Consider the following 17,407-nt stretch of genomic DNA (forward strand, 5'->3'; position numbering starts at 1 on the left):
ATTTATTTAAAGTTTGAAAAAAATATATATAATTTAAATTGAAAATGGTGATTGTTGTAATTGTGACCAGACAGTTATCATGTAACTTAAATTTCAGAGTTGTTTTAAAGTGTATTACTGAAATTGATTATTTTTCAGTTGCCTAGCAACTAAAGTCAAAGCAGCCGCCACGCTGTGTTCATACTAAATCACCAAACCGGCAGTTTGCAAGTTAGTCTACTGATCGCGCGACATAAGGTGTAAACATGAGCCTCTCTGACATAGACAATATACCCGGTAAAAATTTATTAAAATAATACTTTACACTTTTTTTTTTTAACTTTTTACAATCACTCTTGCTTTTAATTACACTCTAATTTTTTTTTTTTTTTTAAATTATTCTAATTTATAATTTGCACCGTAAATTTCCTTTCAAAGAATTATTTATGCGCTTAAAAATTATTATTAATGATTCAAACAAATATATTTCTAAAGAAAAAGTAAAAATAATAAACTAAAACTATTTTAATATTTGTAAATTGTAAACTTTGATTTTAAAATAAATCTTTTGTACGAAAATGAGTGGGTCGATGACCTACGACAACTCTCTGTCTAGTTAATACAGTTGTTGAAGTTTAAAAGTACTGTAAGCAAACAATTAAAGCGATATTTTAAAATCAGCAGGTGTAACCCGGCGATAATTTACTGTTAATGATGTTCTAAATTTGTAATTTACTTAACTATTATTTGCGTGTACTTACATGTCGTCAGATTTGCAGAATAAATGTCTGATGAATTATGCAAAAGGACATTTGAACTTTTGATAACAACTGCGAGATGTATAATAATAACAGATAAACATAAATCTTACTCTGAACAACTGCATTCATGCATACATATACACTGTTGGCTAACTAATCCATCGATGTAAATATTATTTAGAACAATCCGACTGCATTATTGCATCCCTTACTGAAACAAAAAAATTATTATTATTTTTATTTTTATTTTTGTTAATTTTAAATGATTACGTGTCGACAGCAATAACTTTTTAGGTGATAAAAACTAAAAGGATTATTTATTGAGAGCAATAAAATTAAAGAAAAAAGCCTAAAGCCGTAAGCTTCGGACCAACCTTGGCAATAACAGCGAGATTTTATCACTAAAACAATAGATTTGTTGATTTTTTTCAAGGGCGTCTTGGGAGGATTAAAAAAAAATTAAGACCTCATAAATATTCACAAAGCGGGAAACAAAAAAATATAATAAAACAATGACATCTTAATTCTCGATCTTTCTTGGTAAAATGTCATATTCTCAATTACCATAACGATTTTTTATTTTTATCCTCCTTCGCTATAATTAGTTATGATTACTTATTCATAAACATTAATTATTTAACTTCACTCATATTTATCCTTATCATTTTATTTTTATACAATTATGGACGGTGAATAATTTAACGCGTGACAATCCACAGAGTAAACCGTTAGATCATGTACAATAAAAGTACTTCGTAGTAATAAGTGACAAGTTGATGTTTTTATTATTATTATTATTATTATTATTATTATTATTATAATCAATAAAATAAATACTAAAATAATGCTCTTTGGGCCAATGACATTTTTATGGAACAAAAATTACATGTGAGCTCGAGTTTTATTGTCTTATTACATGTGTAATTATCGATTTTTATCACTCTTGATGCTTTTGATAAATACAATAATGTTTTTGTTATCTTTTACTCGTCAAATTTATGTTATTTATTTATTTTTTTTTTTTTTTTAGATACTGGAGCGGTTTTTACACTGGGTCGCACTCGATTCGCTGATAACATTGCTTCGCATTTTTTCATACGAAAAGATCCGGTTGTCAGTATCACCTGCGGAGATGAACATTCTGCTGTTGTTTGTCGTAAGTCGAAAAAAAAATTTTTTTAATAAAAAAAAAATATTGATCGACTATTAATAAATCTTGACCAATAATTTATCAATATTTGTTAAATTATCTTCTATAGAAAAATTATTCATTACAAGTTAATAAAGCTTATTAAATATTAGCAAATCCCTCCATCAGTGTAACCGCAGGTCAGTTGAGGTGACCTCTAATGTTCTAATTTTTAAGAAAAAAATCAAAATAATAACTTTGAAAGATAATGAACAATGATGGTGATAAAAAATAAATAACTAGAGTTTGTATTAAGATAGCTTATTTATAAAACCCGCCGTGAATGATTTATACCGTGATCAATAACTTGATGACTTTCCAAATATAAAATACTGGGTACTGCACGTGCTCACGTTAAGGACTTTAATTAATTAATTAAATTTAGGTCACTTTATTTATAAGCTTTAAAAAATTATAAATTATCATCTGAAATAAATATGTTATGAATAAATATTAGAGTGACATTTGATGAGGTAAAGTCCAGTAGACAATCATGATTAATAGTAACTGCAAGCCGCAATTTACAGGCTCATGCTCTATCAGGTAAACTCTTTGTATATATTATTTAACTCATTCTCACATAGGGTAGTCACCATTATTGTCCAGTGAATCGATACTTACACGCATCCAGACAATTAAATATGTATATATTATGTATATTGTCTATGCAAACATTGTAAATATTTTTTTTTTCCCTTGTATTATTTAGTATTTATCATTTTTCATGTATAAAATTACTAATTGTTACATTTAATTTTTTTTCTACCAAGAAAGTGGAAGACTTTTTGTCTTTGGGAGCAACGATTGGGGTCAGTTAGGTCTCGGCCATAAGAATCACGTCAGCAAGCCTTCGTGCGTGAAAAGTTAGTAATAATCATATGAATCAAGCACGTTATTTTTTATTCATCATTCACCGAGATCTTTCCTATGTTTTAGACTTAAATATAATAATAATAAATCTGAAAAGCAACTCTGTAAATTAATATTCATTCTTAACAATTATAAATGTCATTACAATTATAATTATTTTTTTTATGACCACCAGCTTTGAAACCAGAAAAAGTAACTCATGTAGCATGCGGGAGAGCGCACACTTTAATATGTACAGGTAATCAATTTAAATTATTTGCATTAAAATTACATTTCTACAGGAAAATCACTTAGTTTAATGTTTTAATTTTTTATTTATTATTTTAGGGGAAGAAAAGGTTCTAGCGTGTGGAAGCGATCAAGAGTTACAGCTGGGTCGTGGACAAATTTCAACCGGTGATTGTTCCACCATACCAGTAGTTATCTACGACTGTGGAAAATCTGGGCTCAAGATTCTCGAAATAGCAGCAGGGTCTCACCATTCTTTGGCGCTTACGTCCGATGGTGGTGTTTTGGCTTGGGGCAGTAATTTAGAGGGCCAACTCGGATTACCTGGGACTTCTGGGCTGATTAATAAACCGACCAAAGTCAATTTACCAGAACCAATTAAGCACATAAGCGCTGGATATTACCATTCTGCTTTTCTTTCTGGTTAACTTTTATAATTAAATATTTATGTTACTGGTTATCTAAAATTGAAATCTTTAATTACAGAGAGTGGAGTTATTTATATTTGTGGAGAAGCCGAGAGTGGAAAACTTGGAATTTCTTTGGACTTTAGGACTCAAATCGCGCCAAAGTCGATGCAATTACCGGTACAAGCTGTTTTTGTTGCTTGTGGTGGTCATCATACACTTATTCTCGGTGGTAAGTACATTCCAAAATACAAAAGCTTAGATTTAATTAAACAATTAATGTCAGTTATCGTTAAAAATTTACAGAAGATGATAATATTTATTGTACCGGGAGTAATGCAAGCGGACAATTGGGAATGGGTACCAATGTCACAGAAATTCAAACTCCTAAACAGCTTCCACGGGATATTTTTAAAGAAGAAACGATTAAAAAAATTGTTTGTGGAGAAAGTCACGTCGCTGTTATCACAGGTATTTTTTCTTTACTAGTATTACTCAACATAAATACGATAATTAATTTTTGGATTTATTACTTAAGAATCTGGAAAGCTCTTTATGTGTGGTGATGGTCGCCATGGTAAATTAGGCTTAGAAGAAAATGAAAATAACGTCCATGAGTTGACTTTTGCTGTTAAATACCAAGAACTTATAGTAACAAATGTAAGTTAAGAATCAAAAAGTAAATAATTTTTATTACAATCATAAATTATAATTAATTATTTTAGGTTGCCTGTGGAGGATGTCATACAATTCTGGTGGGCCATAAAAAAGACATAGATAATGATGATGAAAAATCTAAAATGGTATTTGTGTAAAATGTATTTAGATTGTCAGTAAAGTTATTGATAATTTTTATATCGATCCTTACAGAAAATAAATTCATTACCGCCATTGAAAATTCCAAGTAATCGTATGCAGAGTGAAAGTAATGTAAATGGAGAAGATGGCTCTATTAATCGAAGTACCGAAAACACTGAGCAGTTGAATGATAAAAAAATTGAAACTACTGAAGATGATAGTAGCGTAGATGACGCTGAAAAAAAATCAGAGGCACTAATAAATTCATCTGAGAATGGAATACCATTATCGACGGATAAACCCTTGGAGATTGATGATAAATTAAGTAACGATAATATTAACTTGGAGTATAATAATAACATGAAGAATGAAGAAGATAATACTGTAAATAATAATAATTTTAATAATAATAATAATAATAATAATAATAATAATAATAATAATAATAATAAAAATATAGAAGATGTAATAAAAAGCAATGAGGTAGATACGAAAACAGAAGTAGAAACTATCGCAGAAAGACCGACGTCTTCCAACGGGCAATTGAGTGTAAATAATAAAGTAAAAGATAAGAAATACGAAGAAAAAAGTGATGATAGAATAAAGGAAAATGGAGATGACAGTATGAAAGAAATAAGTAATGAAGAAATTATAATTATGAAGAATTCAATTGATTCAATGTCACCGCCTCCGAAACCATCCCGACAAAAAATAGACAGTGAAAACTCAACGGTCAATAAAAGCAATCCTTCCTCGAGGGAAAGTAGTTCTAGTAGTAGAACTCAAAAAAAAAATAAGGTCGAACCGAGTATTCCAATCGAGCCGATTGCAAGTCACGATATTGATAATAATGTAAATAATGATGATGATGATGATGATGATAATGATGATGTTACTTCGATAGTCTCGGATAATCAAAAATCATCGAGCATAAAAAGCAAGTCTTCAGCAAGATCTAAAGCTGATACTGATGAGACAGTCGCTATGGATGAAACTAAAATATCACAAAGTATTGCAACTTTGGAGAAAGATATAAATAATTTAAAAAATAATATCGTTGGTCAAGTTGACGAGAAGATTGATAAGGTTGCTGCTGATGTTGATAATGTTATTCGATCGCCTCCACGCGCAGGTTTGTTTCTTCATTAAATATTTTATTGATTTCGATTTTATTCGATTTAATAAAAGTTTTTTTTTTTTTTTTCTTTTCTTTTCTTTTCTTCTATTCTACAGGTAAAATAATGAATTTATTTAAAAATAAAAAACAAGTTGCAGACGAAAGCACAAATTCTTCGATTGAGCCGATAGTAAAAGCTAAAGTATGTATTTTTTTTTTTTTATCTTTAAATTATATCGCTTTGTAAAATATTTTTTATAATTGCTGTATTCATTTTTCAGTCAAAAACATGCAGTATCCTGTGATGATGACCAACAAGACTAATTATTTTAAAATAATAATCATTATAATTGTTTATTTACAATAATATTTTTTATAACATGATAATTTATAAAGTCACGTAGAGTGAATGAGAAATTGGTTAATACTCACTCAACACTTGCATATATTTGGATTTACGACTCGAATAATTACCAAGTAGAGTGTTATGTAGAGTAATTGAGTTAACTCGATTAATTATAAAGATATATATATATATATATATATATATATATATATATATATATATATATATATATATATATATATATATAAAACTTGAAAAAAGATGTGACTAATTTAGCTTTAAGAACTTTAACAGATCTGTTTGTGTATTCCGAAATATGTTAAGAGCATCTGTCATATAAATTCGAGTTTCAGCGCCTCTAATGGCAAGAAAAGCTAACAAAAATTATAATTTTTATTCAGCGCCAAAATTTCGAATTTCAGCGCTCTTAATAGTTATAATTTTCTCCGATAGGAGCGCTGAAATTCGTTTTAATTTTTTGGCTCTGAATAAAAATTCAAAATTTTCGCTTGTCTTTTTTACCGTTAGGGGCGCTGATTTATATTACAGTTGCTCGAAGCAAGTTCCGCGGAGTGCTCTCAATATATTGTAACACTGTCATTATTTAATAAATAATGGGTTATTTTAAATTATTGTTTATAAAATATACCAGTCATCGGGGACCAAAGAGAGGTAACAAATTATTTTTTATCCGGCTAGATTTGTTTTATATATTTATTTAATTATTTATGTTATTGAATTTCTGTTACTTTTGAAAAACCATTGAATAAATTTGTGAAAACTATATGGCTATTTCCTTGTAATAAATATTTACGCCAAGAATCACTTTTCAAATATGTAAATGTATGTACGTACATCTGCATGACCTACATATAATTTATATATATGTATGTAAAATTGCCACAAGCATGCGTAGTTTACTCGCGCCGAGGAGCGCAACATAAATACAAGTACCGTTGATTGTTGAACATGTAAATAAATTTATTTATTGTATAAGGAGTGACATGTTTTTAATCAAATAGTATTTATTTATTTTGTTTATTTATAACTTTATTTATTACTGATCAATAGTACGATTGTTGTCTATCGCTTGTTTCAAGTGACAGTGTTAAGGTTATTGTCGCTGTTAAAGTTTGTAAACAAAAAATTACAAACTTGATTTCATTGTTATGGTCATCGCGTAATTTAAAAACAAAAAAACAATAATACTGAAGTCAGCTGTCAATTTTAAAAATTTTTTTAATAAATTAATTACAATAAAAAAATCGTTTTAAAAATTTTCACTTGTAAAACTTTTTAATTAATTTTTTTTTTTTTTTTTTTTTTTTTTTAAATAATTTAATTGCTATAAAATTATAAAAAAACTTTTTAATATCTGTCGACTTTAGTGTTATAAAAAACAATGATTATTAATTAAATATTGGCTTGCAGATGAAAATATCGTTCCAGAGAGAAGTTGTCATCTCCAAAAGTTGATGTTAAAACTGAAAAAATCTCAAGACAGTTAAAGTAAATAAAAAAGCTACTTAACCACTAACACAATTAAAAGTTGAACAAGTTCAAAATACAGTTATTTATTTTTTCAGAGTTTTATTAAATATTTATTGAAAAATATTGCTTGGATTAATGATGACAATAAAAATAAACTTAATTGTTTAATTCAGAAGATGCTGTTTGTATTTAAACCAGAATGAGTGAGTTTTATACAAAATAATTTTTTTTTTTTTTTTTTTTCAATTTTATCCAATTAAGTTAATATTATTTATTTCTTCTATTATTATTTTTACATTTGCAATATTAAAATAAATGGTGATTAAAATGGAACAATATTTACAGATGAAGCATTAAATAATATTAGAATAATTAAATAATATTAATATTCACAAATAATTAATTTTCGTGATTAATAAATTACTATAAAATACAAAATAAGAAGATGAAATATTTAGTTTGTTAAAAAAATAACCACCGAAACAATTTTAAAAACTGTTTCTAGTTTTTATATCGATTAACTAGTATCGGAGAGAGCAGTTATCTTTAATAGGCTATCAAGCATATGATTATAAAATATTGACAAATATTTAAGCGGATTATTTTATTATAATTTATAATTATCTCGTTTATTGATATTCTTAAAAATTACCTAGTAATTTAATAAGAATTCACGTTTTTATTAAAACTTCTTCGTGAGCTAGATCGTTGAAGGTATTATGATATTGCGAGTCTGCTAGAAATTGAGGATTGGTATCAATAGAGCCATCTCTTGAAAATACACCGTGCTCGTAACCTTGTGGTATTCTTTGAATTATCTTAGGTGTGTTATCGCGTTGGCGAATTCTGTTTGGCTGGTGGCGAGTTTTATCAGCTGGTCTTTGGTGTCTTGATCTCGATCTATATCATAAAACATGAAATTACTATGTCAATATTTATTAGACATATAAATAAAAAAAAAGAAACTACTAACACAGGGGGTCTCGAGCCAGGATTAACACCGTGTACCCATTCTTCATTATTATTATTTTTATGATTTCTATTATTATCGTCATCGTTATAATTTTTTACATCCAATTTACTTCTCCACTCTTCTCGGGCTCTGTTATGCCGATGAGATTCCGGATAACCCTTTTGTCTCTCGTTCTGCTTTTTACATTTCCTCTTCGGTTTAGTTATTTGGTTCTGTTCCACCAGATTACTATCTTTTATTTTCTTCCTTCTGTGTCCTAAAACATTAAAGTTTAGCTTTAACTTTAACTGAACCTCGCTGGTTATATTATTCGAATAATCTTTAAAAAAAAAAAAAAAAAAAAATCTTCCTGCCTATTCGTCCCGCGGGTACTTGGCATATGTAATGCTTCTTTTTAACACAACTTCGGGGACTCCATTTATATTTAACAGCTGGATCTAATACCATGCAATGCCAAGCGTATACCTTTGAATTGCTTTGATTTAAATTGTGGAAATTTTGAAAGACCACTTTTTCACCCGATACACCCCATTCCCATGTCATCTGTTGCCAATTGTAGATCCCACCGATCCATCTCTCGAGCTTCGCTGTGTTGAAATAATAATTATTATGGTTGAAAAAAAATTTGAAAATATTTTTAAAAATAGCGTTTCAACTTACTAAACTGATCGCCCATTAAATACTTTCTAAGAACTCTATTTTTTCCCTTTTTGTCAAGAATAGCCAGGGTGGAATTTCTATCTTTACAATGAAAATGCGCTTCTCGCCAATGTGCCATACCAGCGCTTAAATAGTAACAGTTTCTTTTTAACCGGAAGAAACCAGTGGGACAAGCAAAACGGCGAACGCTCAATTCTTTTTTCACTTCATTCTTGACGTGATTGTTTTCGGGTAAATTTATACTCACACTCTGTGGTTCCACTGCAGAGCTACTCGATGATAGACCTTGATACAAAAATTCAATTAAACTGTTTACTCTATATTTTATCAATTAATTTTAAATTATTCTAAAGCATACTATAAACATAAAATAATTATTGTTTAAATTGTCAACCGTTGCGAGTGAGTGATTTTAATGACGGCCTTGAACAGATGATGCATGTATATCACATCATATATCCAGCTAACAGTTTATACAAGTTATACATCAATTGTCAATGGATTTTGATTAAATTTCAATACGATATATACTATATCAGGTCAATAACCTGAAGGAAGATAATTTTAATATATAAATAATTTTTATTTTTGACAAAAATATTCATTTCTTTAATTTTAACACTTTTTTTTTTTTTTTTTTTTTTTTTTTGGAAAAATTACATAATGTAAAAAATATAAATGAAATGTGACCTGTCACGTTAAGAGACTTTTGTTGAAATATGAATATTTAAGATAACTACTATATCACTACTATACATTTTTTGTTACAAGATATAGTATGAGGTGACGGTCTTTATCTATGCGATTAATATTTGTTCAAATGTCTCTTTTATTCACGTTTCTTATTATTTTCCTCTTTAATTTATGCACAAGCCTATTTTTTTCACCTATTATAAATTCAAATTTATCTAATTGTAGTAAAATAATAGCCGCAATTATAATGATTGAGTTATTTCTTATCATCAGAAACAAAAAGAAAAAAAAAACATTGATAAGTTACATGAATCGTAAATTGTTATGTTACAACTTGAGCAATAATATTTATTTAATAATTGCCACGTCAGGTCCATCAGATTTATGAGAATTTCCTGGTTAATGTCTTAATTATCATGCTGAGATTCGTAATTTTATCACGCGAGTGCTTAAAGATTCTCGTTTTGCAAATTTCAGTGTACTGAAGTTCAATAAATAATTATTAATTAAATATTTATAATCGATAAAATTTTAAATGACATCATTATCAGAAACATCTGCCATTCGGTTAATAACGATAATAATTCTACAACCAAATAGTATAAATAATAAAACTACTGTTTGATTATCATATCTAAAAATTCTTATCTTAGAAATATTTTCTTCTCTTGTATTTCAAGTAAAATATTTAATTGAACACTGATTATCATTGCTACACAGGTATTATCAGGAAAGCAATATTATCAATTGTCACTATTTCAATTTAAAAAATAAATTGAATGAAAATAAAGTGAGAGCGCACCTGTTGAACATAATAGTAAAATATAACACTTCCACATGGTTAAAATTGATAAAATATTTAAAAATTCAAATTTATTTCACCGGAGATAAAACTTGCATAAAATTATCGTCATTATTGTCGGTTAAATAATTTATAAAAATAACGATAATTTTAGATATCTGAGTTACGATAAATTATAAATGGTAATAGGTCTAAATATTATCTTATAACTAATAATATTGGCAATATAATTTTATAAACAGACTTGTAGATCGAATTTATAAACACCAGTCTACGGTGGAAGTTCGCAACAGACTGAGTAAAACTTAAGCTGTGTCGGCTACTTCCACAATGTACTGGTTAGGTGTCGTTATATTAAACATAGGTACATCCATGTGTTTGAGTACATATGTATAATAACAGAATGCCAGACCAGACCATGGTTTGTTATTATAAATAACACCATAAATTTTATAAATTCGCTAATGTCCAATTTTTTTACAGTAATTTTATTTTTTAATGATACTGTCAAAATTTGTCCTCATTTCTCCATTTCAATTCAATTTATTTTAATCCGACAAGCTTTAATTTTTTAATTGAAATAATTTTTTTTTATATTGTAAATGTTTTAGAAATTTTATTTAAGAGTATTCAAACTAAAATTCTGTTTATACAAAGTAAACAAATATCTGGAAGAGTTTTCAGTAAAATAATTATTATCGGTAATAATAAATTAAAAATTCGCGAATAATCTTGATTTATTATCGTGTGTGGTCTCGCCCGTTTACATTTAGTTTGGTGTGTATACTTTCATGTACACACTGGCAATTGGCAATGTTTAACGAAATTGTAATAAGTTATATGCGTCCTTCATTATTAATTGTTTTTTTATATATTTATGTTTTATTTCATATTGAAGATATGCTGCCAATAATTTACATATTGTGATACGGAGAAACGGAAAATTGATTTTTTAAAAGTTTATTTTTAATTATTACACCAGTATTTAATGCGGATTTCATAGTAAAACATTTATTTTTTAATTGCTACTTGCTCTAAATTTTTTCAATCCCTCTAGTTTTTTTTAACTCTCTTTTATACAAAATTCTATTGAATTCTATTTTTGTATATTGTTTATTTCTCGCATGACATCGTCTCGAATTCGCGGCTGTCTATTTTGAGATAATCCAGGTAATTTTCACATTAATAATAAATAGAAAGTTTGCGGCAGGTAGCGATAAAGCTAGATCAATAAAATTACATAAAGTCTAGATAATAATTGAAAAAAAAAAAAAAAAAAATTGATATCATTTAATACAGTTAAAGTAAATAATGGAGTTTAAAATAGAACTTTATATATGTAAAGAATTTACATTTGCAAGTTTAACGACTGCAAATTTAAACTTCCGCTTTTGAATTTCTTTCATATTATAGTGATTATATTTAGACCTCAGTTATTAATACTGGGGGTCGTAAAACTTTGGGAAAATATTCTTATTGTATTTCAATGCGGATCTTTTATTTACTCACAATTTGTCAGTTAAGTGTGTCCATGCTGATATGTTTCCAATTGGCACCTGGCCATTAATTTGCACTTTACTTCTCAATTCTCAATGATATAATTTGAAAGTGGGTTTATGCAAAACTTTTCTTTAGTTCAAATGTTTTAAGGATGCATCATATGCAACAACAACAATTATTATTATTAATTCAAATGAACTGGTTATACTAACGAGATTATTACGCCCATCAATAACATGATTTTGTTCACTGGTACAAGGATTTTTTAATATTTAATAAGTTTGATTGAAAGTTTAAAAATAATTGCTTACAATTTTATTAATTGACTGGAACAATTTATTCACTTATCGATCAATTAGATTGTATAAATGATAAGAAAAATAAATTATGCAGTAAACTTGTAATTGAACAGAATGAATGTGTTAAAACAAGTTAAATTTAGGAATAATTGTCGTAAATTTGGATTCCCTGGAGGGTAAGTTAGCAATAAACGCTCCAGGGAATAGTGTAGAGTTGAGATGTTGTTTATTAAAGGCCAGGTCAGAGGGAATATCATAATAAAGCTTGAAACTTGAAGTGGGTCATCAATATGACTACTCGTCAGTCATAATATGAATACGTCAGTTGATATAAATAAATTAAAACTCATATTATATGCACCGTTCATGATTAATACCGATACTCATACCCATAATACCTCTCTCCATATAATACCAATAAGAATAAATGTAGGTAACATAAGTACGCGGTACGGTCTTTTAAACTCGGGTCTTATAAGGAGTTCGCCAGCTTTAATGTATCTACATGCAAGAAAAAAATAAAAATAATAAAAACACACCAGATCTCGTTGTATTTTTGGAGGCATCAAATTAACCGTGAAAATAACAAATCAAATTGGTCATGGCGTTATTAAAGAAAAAATAAAATGATAGTAAAAATGTTAACAGCAGCAGCAGCAGACATACAAGTCACGACCTTTTGTCTCTTCTTCCATCCGCAAAACTTACTCGAAAATAAAACCGGTTAGTCAACAAACGGTGAGAGTAAGTGAATAAAGAAGTATAAGAGCACCACTGCTTGAAATCACCACCGATGTCCACCAGAACATTCAAAATCGCTGTTTATGGCTGCCGGGACCTTTTTTTGGATTCGGCATGACATAACGATGAGTCAGGCCTTGCAAAATTTTTATCCCATTGTCCTTAATATTTTACGATTTGCTTTTTTTCATTCTGATCTAATTTATTTTTTACCGACTAAAAACTCTTTCGTATTACATCAGTAAATTTCAACAGTATTATACCAAAGTAGTAAACACAAATAGAAGTATGCAAAGTATAATAAATAAATCATTGGTATCTTGAAAAATAAAAAATAAAAAGAAAAAGTTATGCTAGCAAACTACAGAGTTACCATTGACACTCTTATACTACCGTCAGCTTTCTCGGAAGGATCATATCTATCTTCATTTCATGCGTGGTTTTAATTAGACCTCTAACAAAGCTATAATTATCTAGATTGTATTAGAAAAAAAAAAAAAAAAAAAAAAATACTTTGAAAAGTATTGTCAAAAATAATTTTATTTATTTATTCATTTAAAATGTCAATCTTATTCTCGCGATTTGCCTTAATTGATTTCGATAACGTCGGAATTCATTGATCAACAGTGATTGACGATCAGATTGAACCATCAATCATCGACACACAAAACACACCACCAATTATTATATTAAAATTTATTAACACATTTTGTTTTTATAAATCAACTTCAGTCATTATCTTGAATATTTATTTTTTATTTTATTCAACCGGTATAATATATAAAAAAAAAAAAAAAAAAAAAAAAAAAAAAAAAAAATACTCGCAGAAATTGCCCGCAATCTTTTGATATTTTTATTAAATATATCGTGATTAAATAAAACTAGAATTATATCGAACAGAACATTCTTACAGATTATCCGCGTATTATAATAATAACAGTCATAAAATGGACTAACCGAATTGGGCAATAACGGATTTATTAAAAACAGAGCATTGTGTTTTTATTTAATTCTTGAAAATTTTTCATCACCTATACGCTTTCAGATATTTTCGGATACATCTGTTTAATTTATAAATAATGAAAGTTTTTTCAGAGTAACAGAACGTTGCGTAAACTGTCTTTAAATAAATTTACAATGGCTAAATTCTAAAAAAATTGACAAATAATTATATATTTTGTCATACGATGAAATATCACCAGCTGCAGATATTTAAATCGACATAAAAATATTTTTTTTTTTTCCCCCGGGTATATTGTGACAAATTGTATACGTCATGTCTTAAATTTTATTGGGTATTATAACCCATAAAAAATTTCCTTTTGACGACAACGACAACAAAAAATGACATCGAGGCTAATACGAGGCAACTATATACGTTTAATTTTTGTTATCATAAATCTAAGACATTACGCAAGTGTGTATGTTCGTACATAAGTAGTGAAGGCGGTAGAGTAGCTTTGAAGCAAGAAATTCCCTGATATAAGTAAAGAAATTACCCGATTCCTACTGTGACGCTAAATTCCTTGGGTGGTCGTCTCTATTTAACTCCACTCGACAAAACTCATTACTTTTTATTAAATTAATCTTTATTATCAATCTAATTTCATGTACAACATGTATATTTTTAGATATTAACTCGATTATACTTATACATATTATTGTATCCTTAATTCTCGGCGCGGTATTTATGAATTGATAAATCAGAAAGCTGAATAATTTAAGACTTGCTCGTTGGTGGTATATGGTATATTTTAATACATTAAAACATTAAAACAAGCATTAATGCTCTACTAGTATATATTCGTTAAAAGCGTCTACTTTCATACACTCTTTGAATCCTCATCTATGCTGCTCTCGGAAAAATAATTATTGTAATTTAAAGTACGCTTGGGGATGATCATACGGGTGGTCTCAGTGTTTCATTCCTTTCACTATAGATCTATACATATATATTTATATATCTCTATCCCTTACTGTTTGCTTTTATCCATTATATTTATCTGTGATTCCCAGTTATAACATTCAAACAACTATTTCTGCTTACATTAGCGTGCAAGCTACTTATAGCGTATTACTCTTATATGGTGATCACATTGATCATCATGACCACAAATAGCTTTTCGATGATCTGTTTTATTATTATATTATAAACGGTATGAGACAATGACGATCCGATAATTTGCTATCATAATTATAAATAATCAGTCTCAAGCATTATTCATTTTCTCGGTAATAAATTAACTGTGACATTTTATAATACACAACAAGAGATATGTTTAGATACTTAAATAGCAAATACTTTGATTCGTCATGTTTATAATAATCGTTGACAATATCTATAATAATAAAAAATAACAATCAACGTTAAGATTATTGAGAGTATAAAGAGTGGCAAAGCCAAGATTTATCTATTTTATTATTATTGCCCTTGGTATTAATTTCTTTTAAGATAACTTACACTATCTATAAATTATAAATACAAATATACAAAGATCATTACTTTCTTCTTATTAATAATTGATAACATTTTATACTCAATGCTGTTTCTATCTAAAGGATTAAAATCGTAAACAAACAAATGATCAGATTATCCAACAAGCTTTGCAAAAAGTTTTATTGAGTATCGCGAACTTGAACCTGTATTTTTTGCAATGTCAAAAAGGTTGATATTTATTAAAGTTGTTTCCCTTTGTTGATACCCACCAGCTGGGTATTATTATATTAAATTCGATTCCCGCTGTAATATAAACGATAATATTACCTTTGTATTGGTAAAAGTAACGTTTAACAACCCACACAATGAACCAAAAGTTTCGATGTGATAGTAAGTGTGAGCGTAAGTAATGATCTCCCTTTTTATTTTTGTTTTATTATTTGCAACCGCCCGGAGAGAAAAAGTAAAAGAGTAAACTAGTTATTATCTTATTTAGATAGTGTACGCGAGAAGAGCTAAACCGAAGAGAGACAAACAGCCAACGCTTACTAGTGGTGACGATGAGTCTTGAATGAACCCACGCAACTTTTGCCGGATACCGTAATATAACTTGGCACACCCTCGCTCAAGGATATGTTTTTTTTTTCTTAATATTTTCTCCACTGTTACCTTCGTTGTCTCGTTTGATCGTTAATTTTAAAACTCCATTTTTCAACCAACTATTTATTTCAATAAATCTGGGTAGTTTCATGTTTCTTCTCGGCAATTTCAAAGACTTGAGACCTAATAAATATTAACCATAAATATTTCAAGGCTAATAATAGATAGATCATCCATACATTCGGATTATATGATAATGTTCAGTAAGTAAAGTGGATCGTGTCAATATAAATCGATAGCTATGTAACCAATACTTATAATGCTACTGGTACTGCTACTGAAAGATAATCTATATAGCAAGTATACTGATAGAGTAGTGATGCCTTTCATATAGGAAAAGATGCAGTACGTAGTAAAGTATTATTGCATCATCAGCATAAACTCTCAAGCTCAAGTCGGCGCCAGCTTAATACAAATATAAATACAAGTACTAATTCAAATGCATATTTAAGTATTCGTCTCTCTAATCGCGTCCCCATTTAATAGTACATAAAATTTATTCTTGACTTTTAATGGTATGAGTATTACCATACATAACATAACAGAGCAGTATTTTTTATCTTGCTGTCATTTTTTATATTCTTTTTTTTCAACTGTATGTTATGCTTCGCATTTTGCGGTTTCTGAATAGGGTTATTATGCAGAAACCGTCAAATATTCTCAAAATATATTAATTTGTATGCACAACCATTAATGTTTTATTGTTTAAAAACGTTATTCTGTTGAGACAAGTGCTGTTAATATTATTCTTTCTTCATGTTTAATGAATATTTCCAATATGTTCAGTTGTGTCAGGAATATATATATATATATATATATATATATATATATATATATATATATATATATATATATATTTTTTTTTTTTTTTTACTGGGTCGATTATAAAATATTATTTTTATCAATTATTTCAAATGATGACTTATCATTTTTTACTATTATAAATAGCGGCAAGTATGTACACAATGACAGCATAAATATAATTCATGCGGAAGTACGGTCAATTGATCGAGATTTTTTCTTAATTACCGCCGTCATTCACTTAACGTCCGTTAACGCGTCTATTGTATTTAGATAACAATAAAAAATGATTAATTCTTCAATTGCCAATAGTTCTAACGACTATAATCATGGTGGTGATCGAAATAATTGAAGATATTTGCCCGTAGGCTCTGTGATTGGAGAACGGAATATGTAAGTATAGCTTACTATTACCAAGTGAATAGAGAATAGAAAATAAAGGCGCAGATATTAAAATGCCAATACTACAACTCGAGGAAATGAATTTTAAAATATATTTACACCAAGTGATATTGAACAAGATGGAACAGTTTGTTTCTTGAATATAAATAGGATATACTTAAAACTATTTGAATGTACGAAGCGTAATGACGTGAGAAAGGTGACAATCTGTAATCTATGACGTGAGCTTACATCTATTTCGTTTGAATTTTAT

General features: G+C 28.2%; 2 protein-coding genes and 1 long non-coding RNA gene across 4 annotated transcripts; 2 read left to right on the forward strand and 1 right to left on the reverse strand.

Annotated features, from left to right (window-relative positions):
• The first annotated feature begins 150 nt into the window (after window positions 1-150).
• Window positions 151-5,837, forward strand: LOC141530698 (uncharacterized). The gene is made up of 12 exons (XM_074248008.1): window positions 151-276; window positions 1,771-1,896; window positions 2,700-2,792; window positions 2,975-3,037; window positions 3,127-3,450; window positions 3,514-3,666; window positions 3,741-3,905; window positions 3,973-4,094; window positions 4,160-4,237; window positions 4,305-5,364; window positions 5,466-5,551; window positions 5,631-5,837. Exons 1-12 carry the CDS (start codon window positions 246-248, stop codon window positions 5,652-5,654), a joined length of 2,325 nt encoding a protein of 774 aa, XP_074104109.1. The 5' UTR covers window positions 151-245; the 3' UTR covers window positions 5,655-5,837.
• Window positions 5,838-6,030: 193 nt separating this feature from the next.
• LOC141531043 (uncharacterized) lies at window positions 6,031-7,361 on the forward strand. Its single transcript, XR_012479852.1, has 3 exons — window positions 6,031-6,367; window positions 7,127-7,204; window positions 7,282-7,361. It is a non-coding gene; the product is annotated as an uncharacterized LOC141531043 (long non-coding RNA).
• Window positions 6,989-10,604, reverse strand: LOC141530771 (uncharacterized). Of its 2 annotated transcripts, XM_074248204.1 has the most exons (6): window positions 10,315-10,604; window positions 8,820-9,104; window positions 8,513-8,746; window positions 8,160-8,415; window positions 7,839-8,086; window positions 6,989-7,179 (listed from the first exon to the last, which is right to left on the reverse strand). In XM_074248204.1, exons 1-5 carry the CDS (start codon window positions 10,349-10,351, stop codon window positions 7,858-7,860), a joined length of 1,041 nt encoding a protein of 346 aa, XP_074104305.1. In that variant the 5' UTR covers window positions 10,352-10,604; the 3' UTR covers window positions 6,989-7,179; window positions 7,839-7,857. The 2 variants fall into 2 exon arrangements, with proteins under 2 accessions (XP_074104305.1, XP_074104223.1); XM_074248122.1 differs by lacking the exon at window positions 6,989-7,179 and having other exon boundaries at window positions 7,776-8,086; window positions 10,315-10,603.
• Between the last annotated feature and the right edge of the window lie 6,803 nt (window positions 10,605-17,407).

This window comes from Cotesia typhae, unplaced genomic scaffold (genome assembly GCF_013202065.1).
Source record: "Cotesia typhae breed Kobodo isofemale line unplaced genomic scaffold, CoteBio_Ctyphae contig_11, whole genome shotgun sequence".
Classification (NCBI taxonomy): domain Eukaryota; kingdom Metazoa; phylum Arthropoda; class Insecta; order Hymenoptera; family Braconidae; genus Cotesia; species Cotesia typhae.

Bases quoted from the DNA above. Each gene is read 5' to 3' on its own strand.
- LOC141530698 (XM_074248008.1), top strand. From the start codon at position 246: ATGAGCCTCTCTGACATAGACAATATACCCG. The intron at 3,667-3,740 runs GTAAGTACATTC...AAAAATTTACAG, and splicing joins TCATACACTTATTCTCGGTG to AAGATGATAATATTTATTGT. The intron at 4,238-4,304 runs GTATTTGTGTAA...CGATCCTTACAG, and splicing joins ATGATGAAAAATCTAAAATG to AAAATAAATTCATTACCGCC.
- LOC141530771 (XM_074248204.1), bottom strand. From the start codon at position 10,351: ATGTGGAAGTGTTATATTTTACTATTATGTTCAACAG. The intron at 8,416-8,512 runs GCAGGAAGATTT...TTAATGTTTTAG, and splicing joins AGTACCCGCGGGACGAATAG to GACACAGAAGGAAGAAAATA. The intron at 8,087-8,159 runs GTTAGTAGTTTC...TTTATGATATAG, and splicing joins CCTGGCTCGAGACCCCCTGT to ATCGAGATCAAGACACCAAA.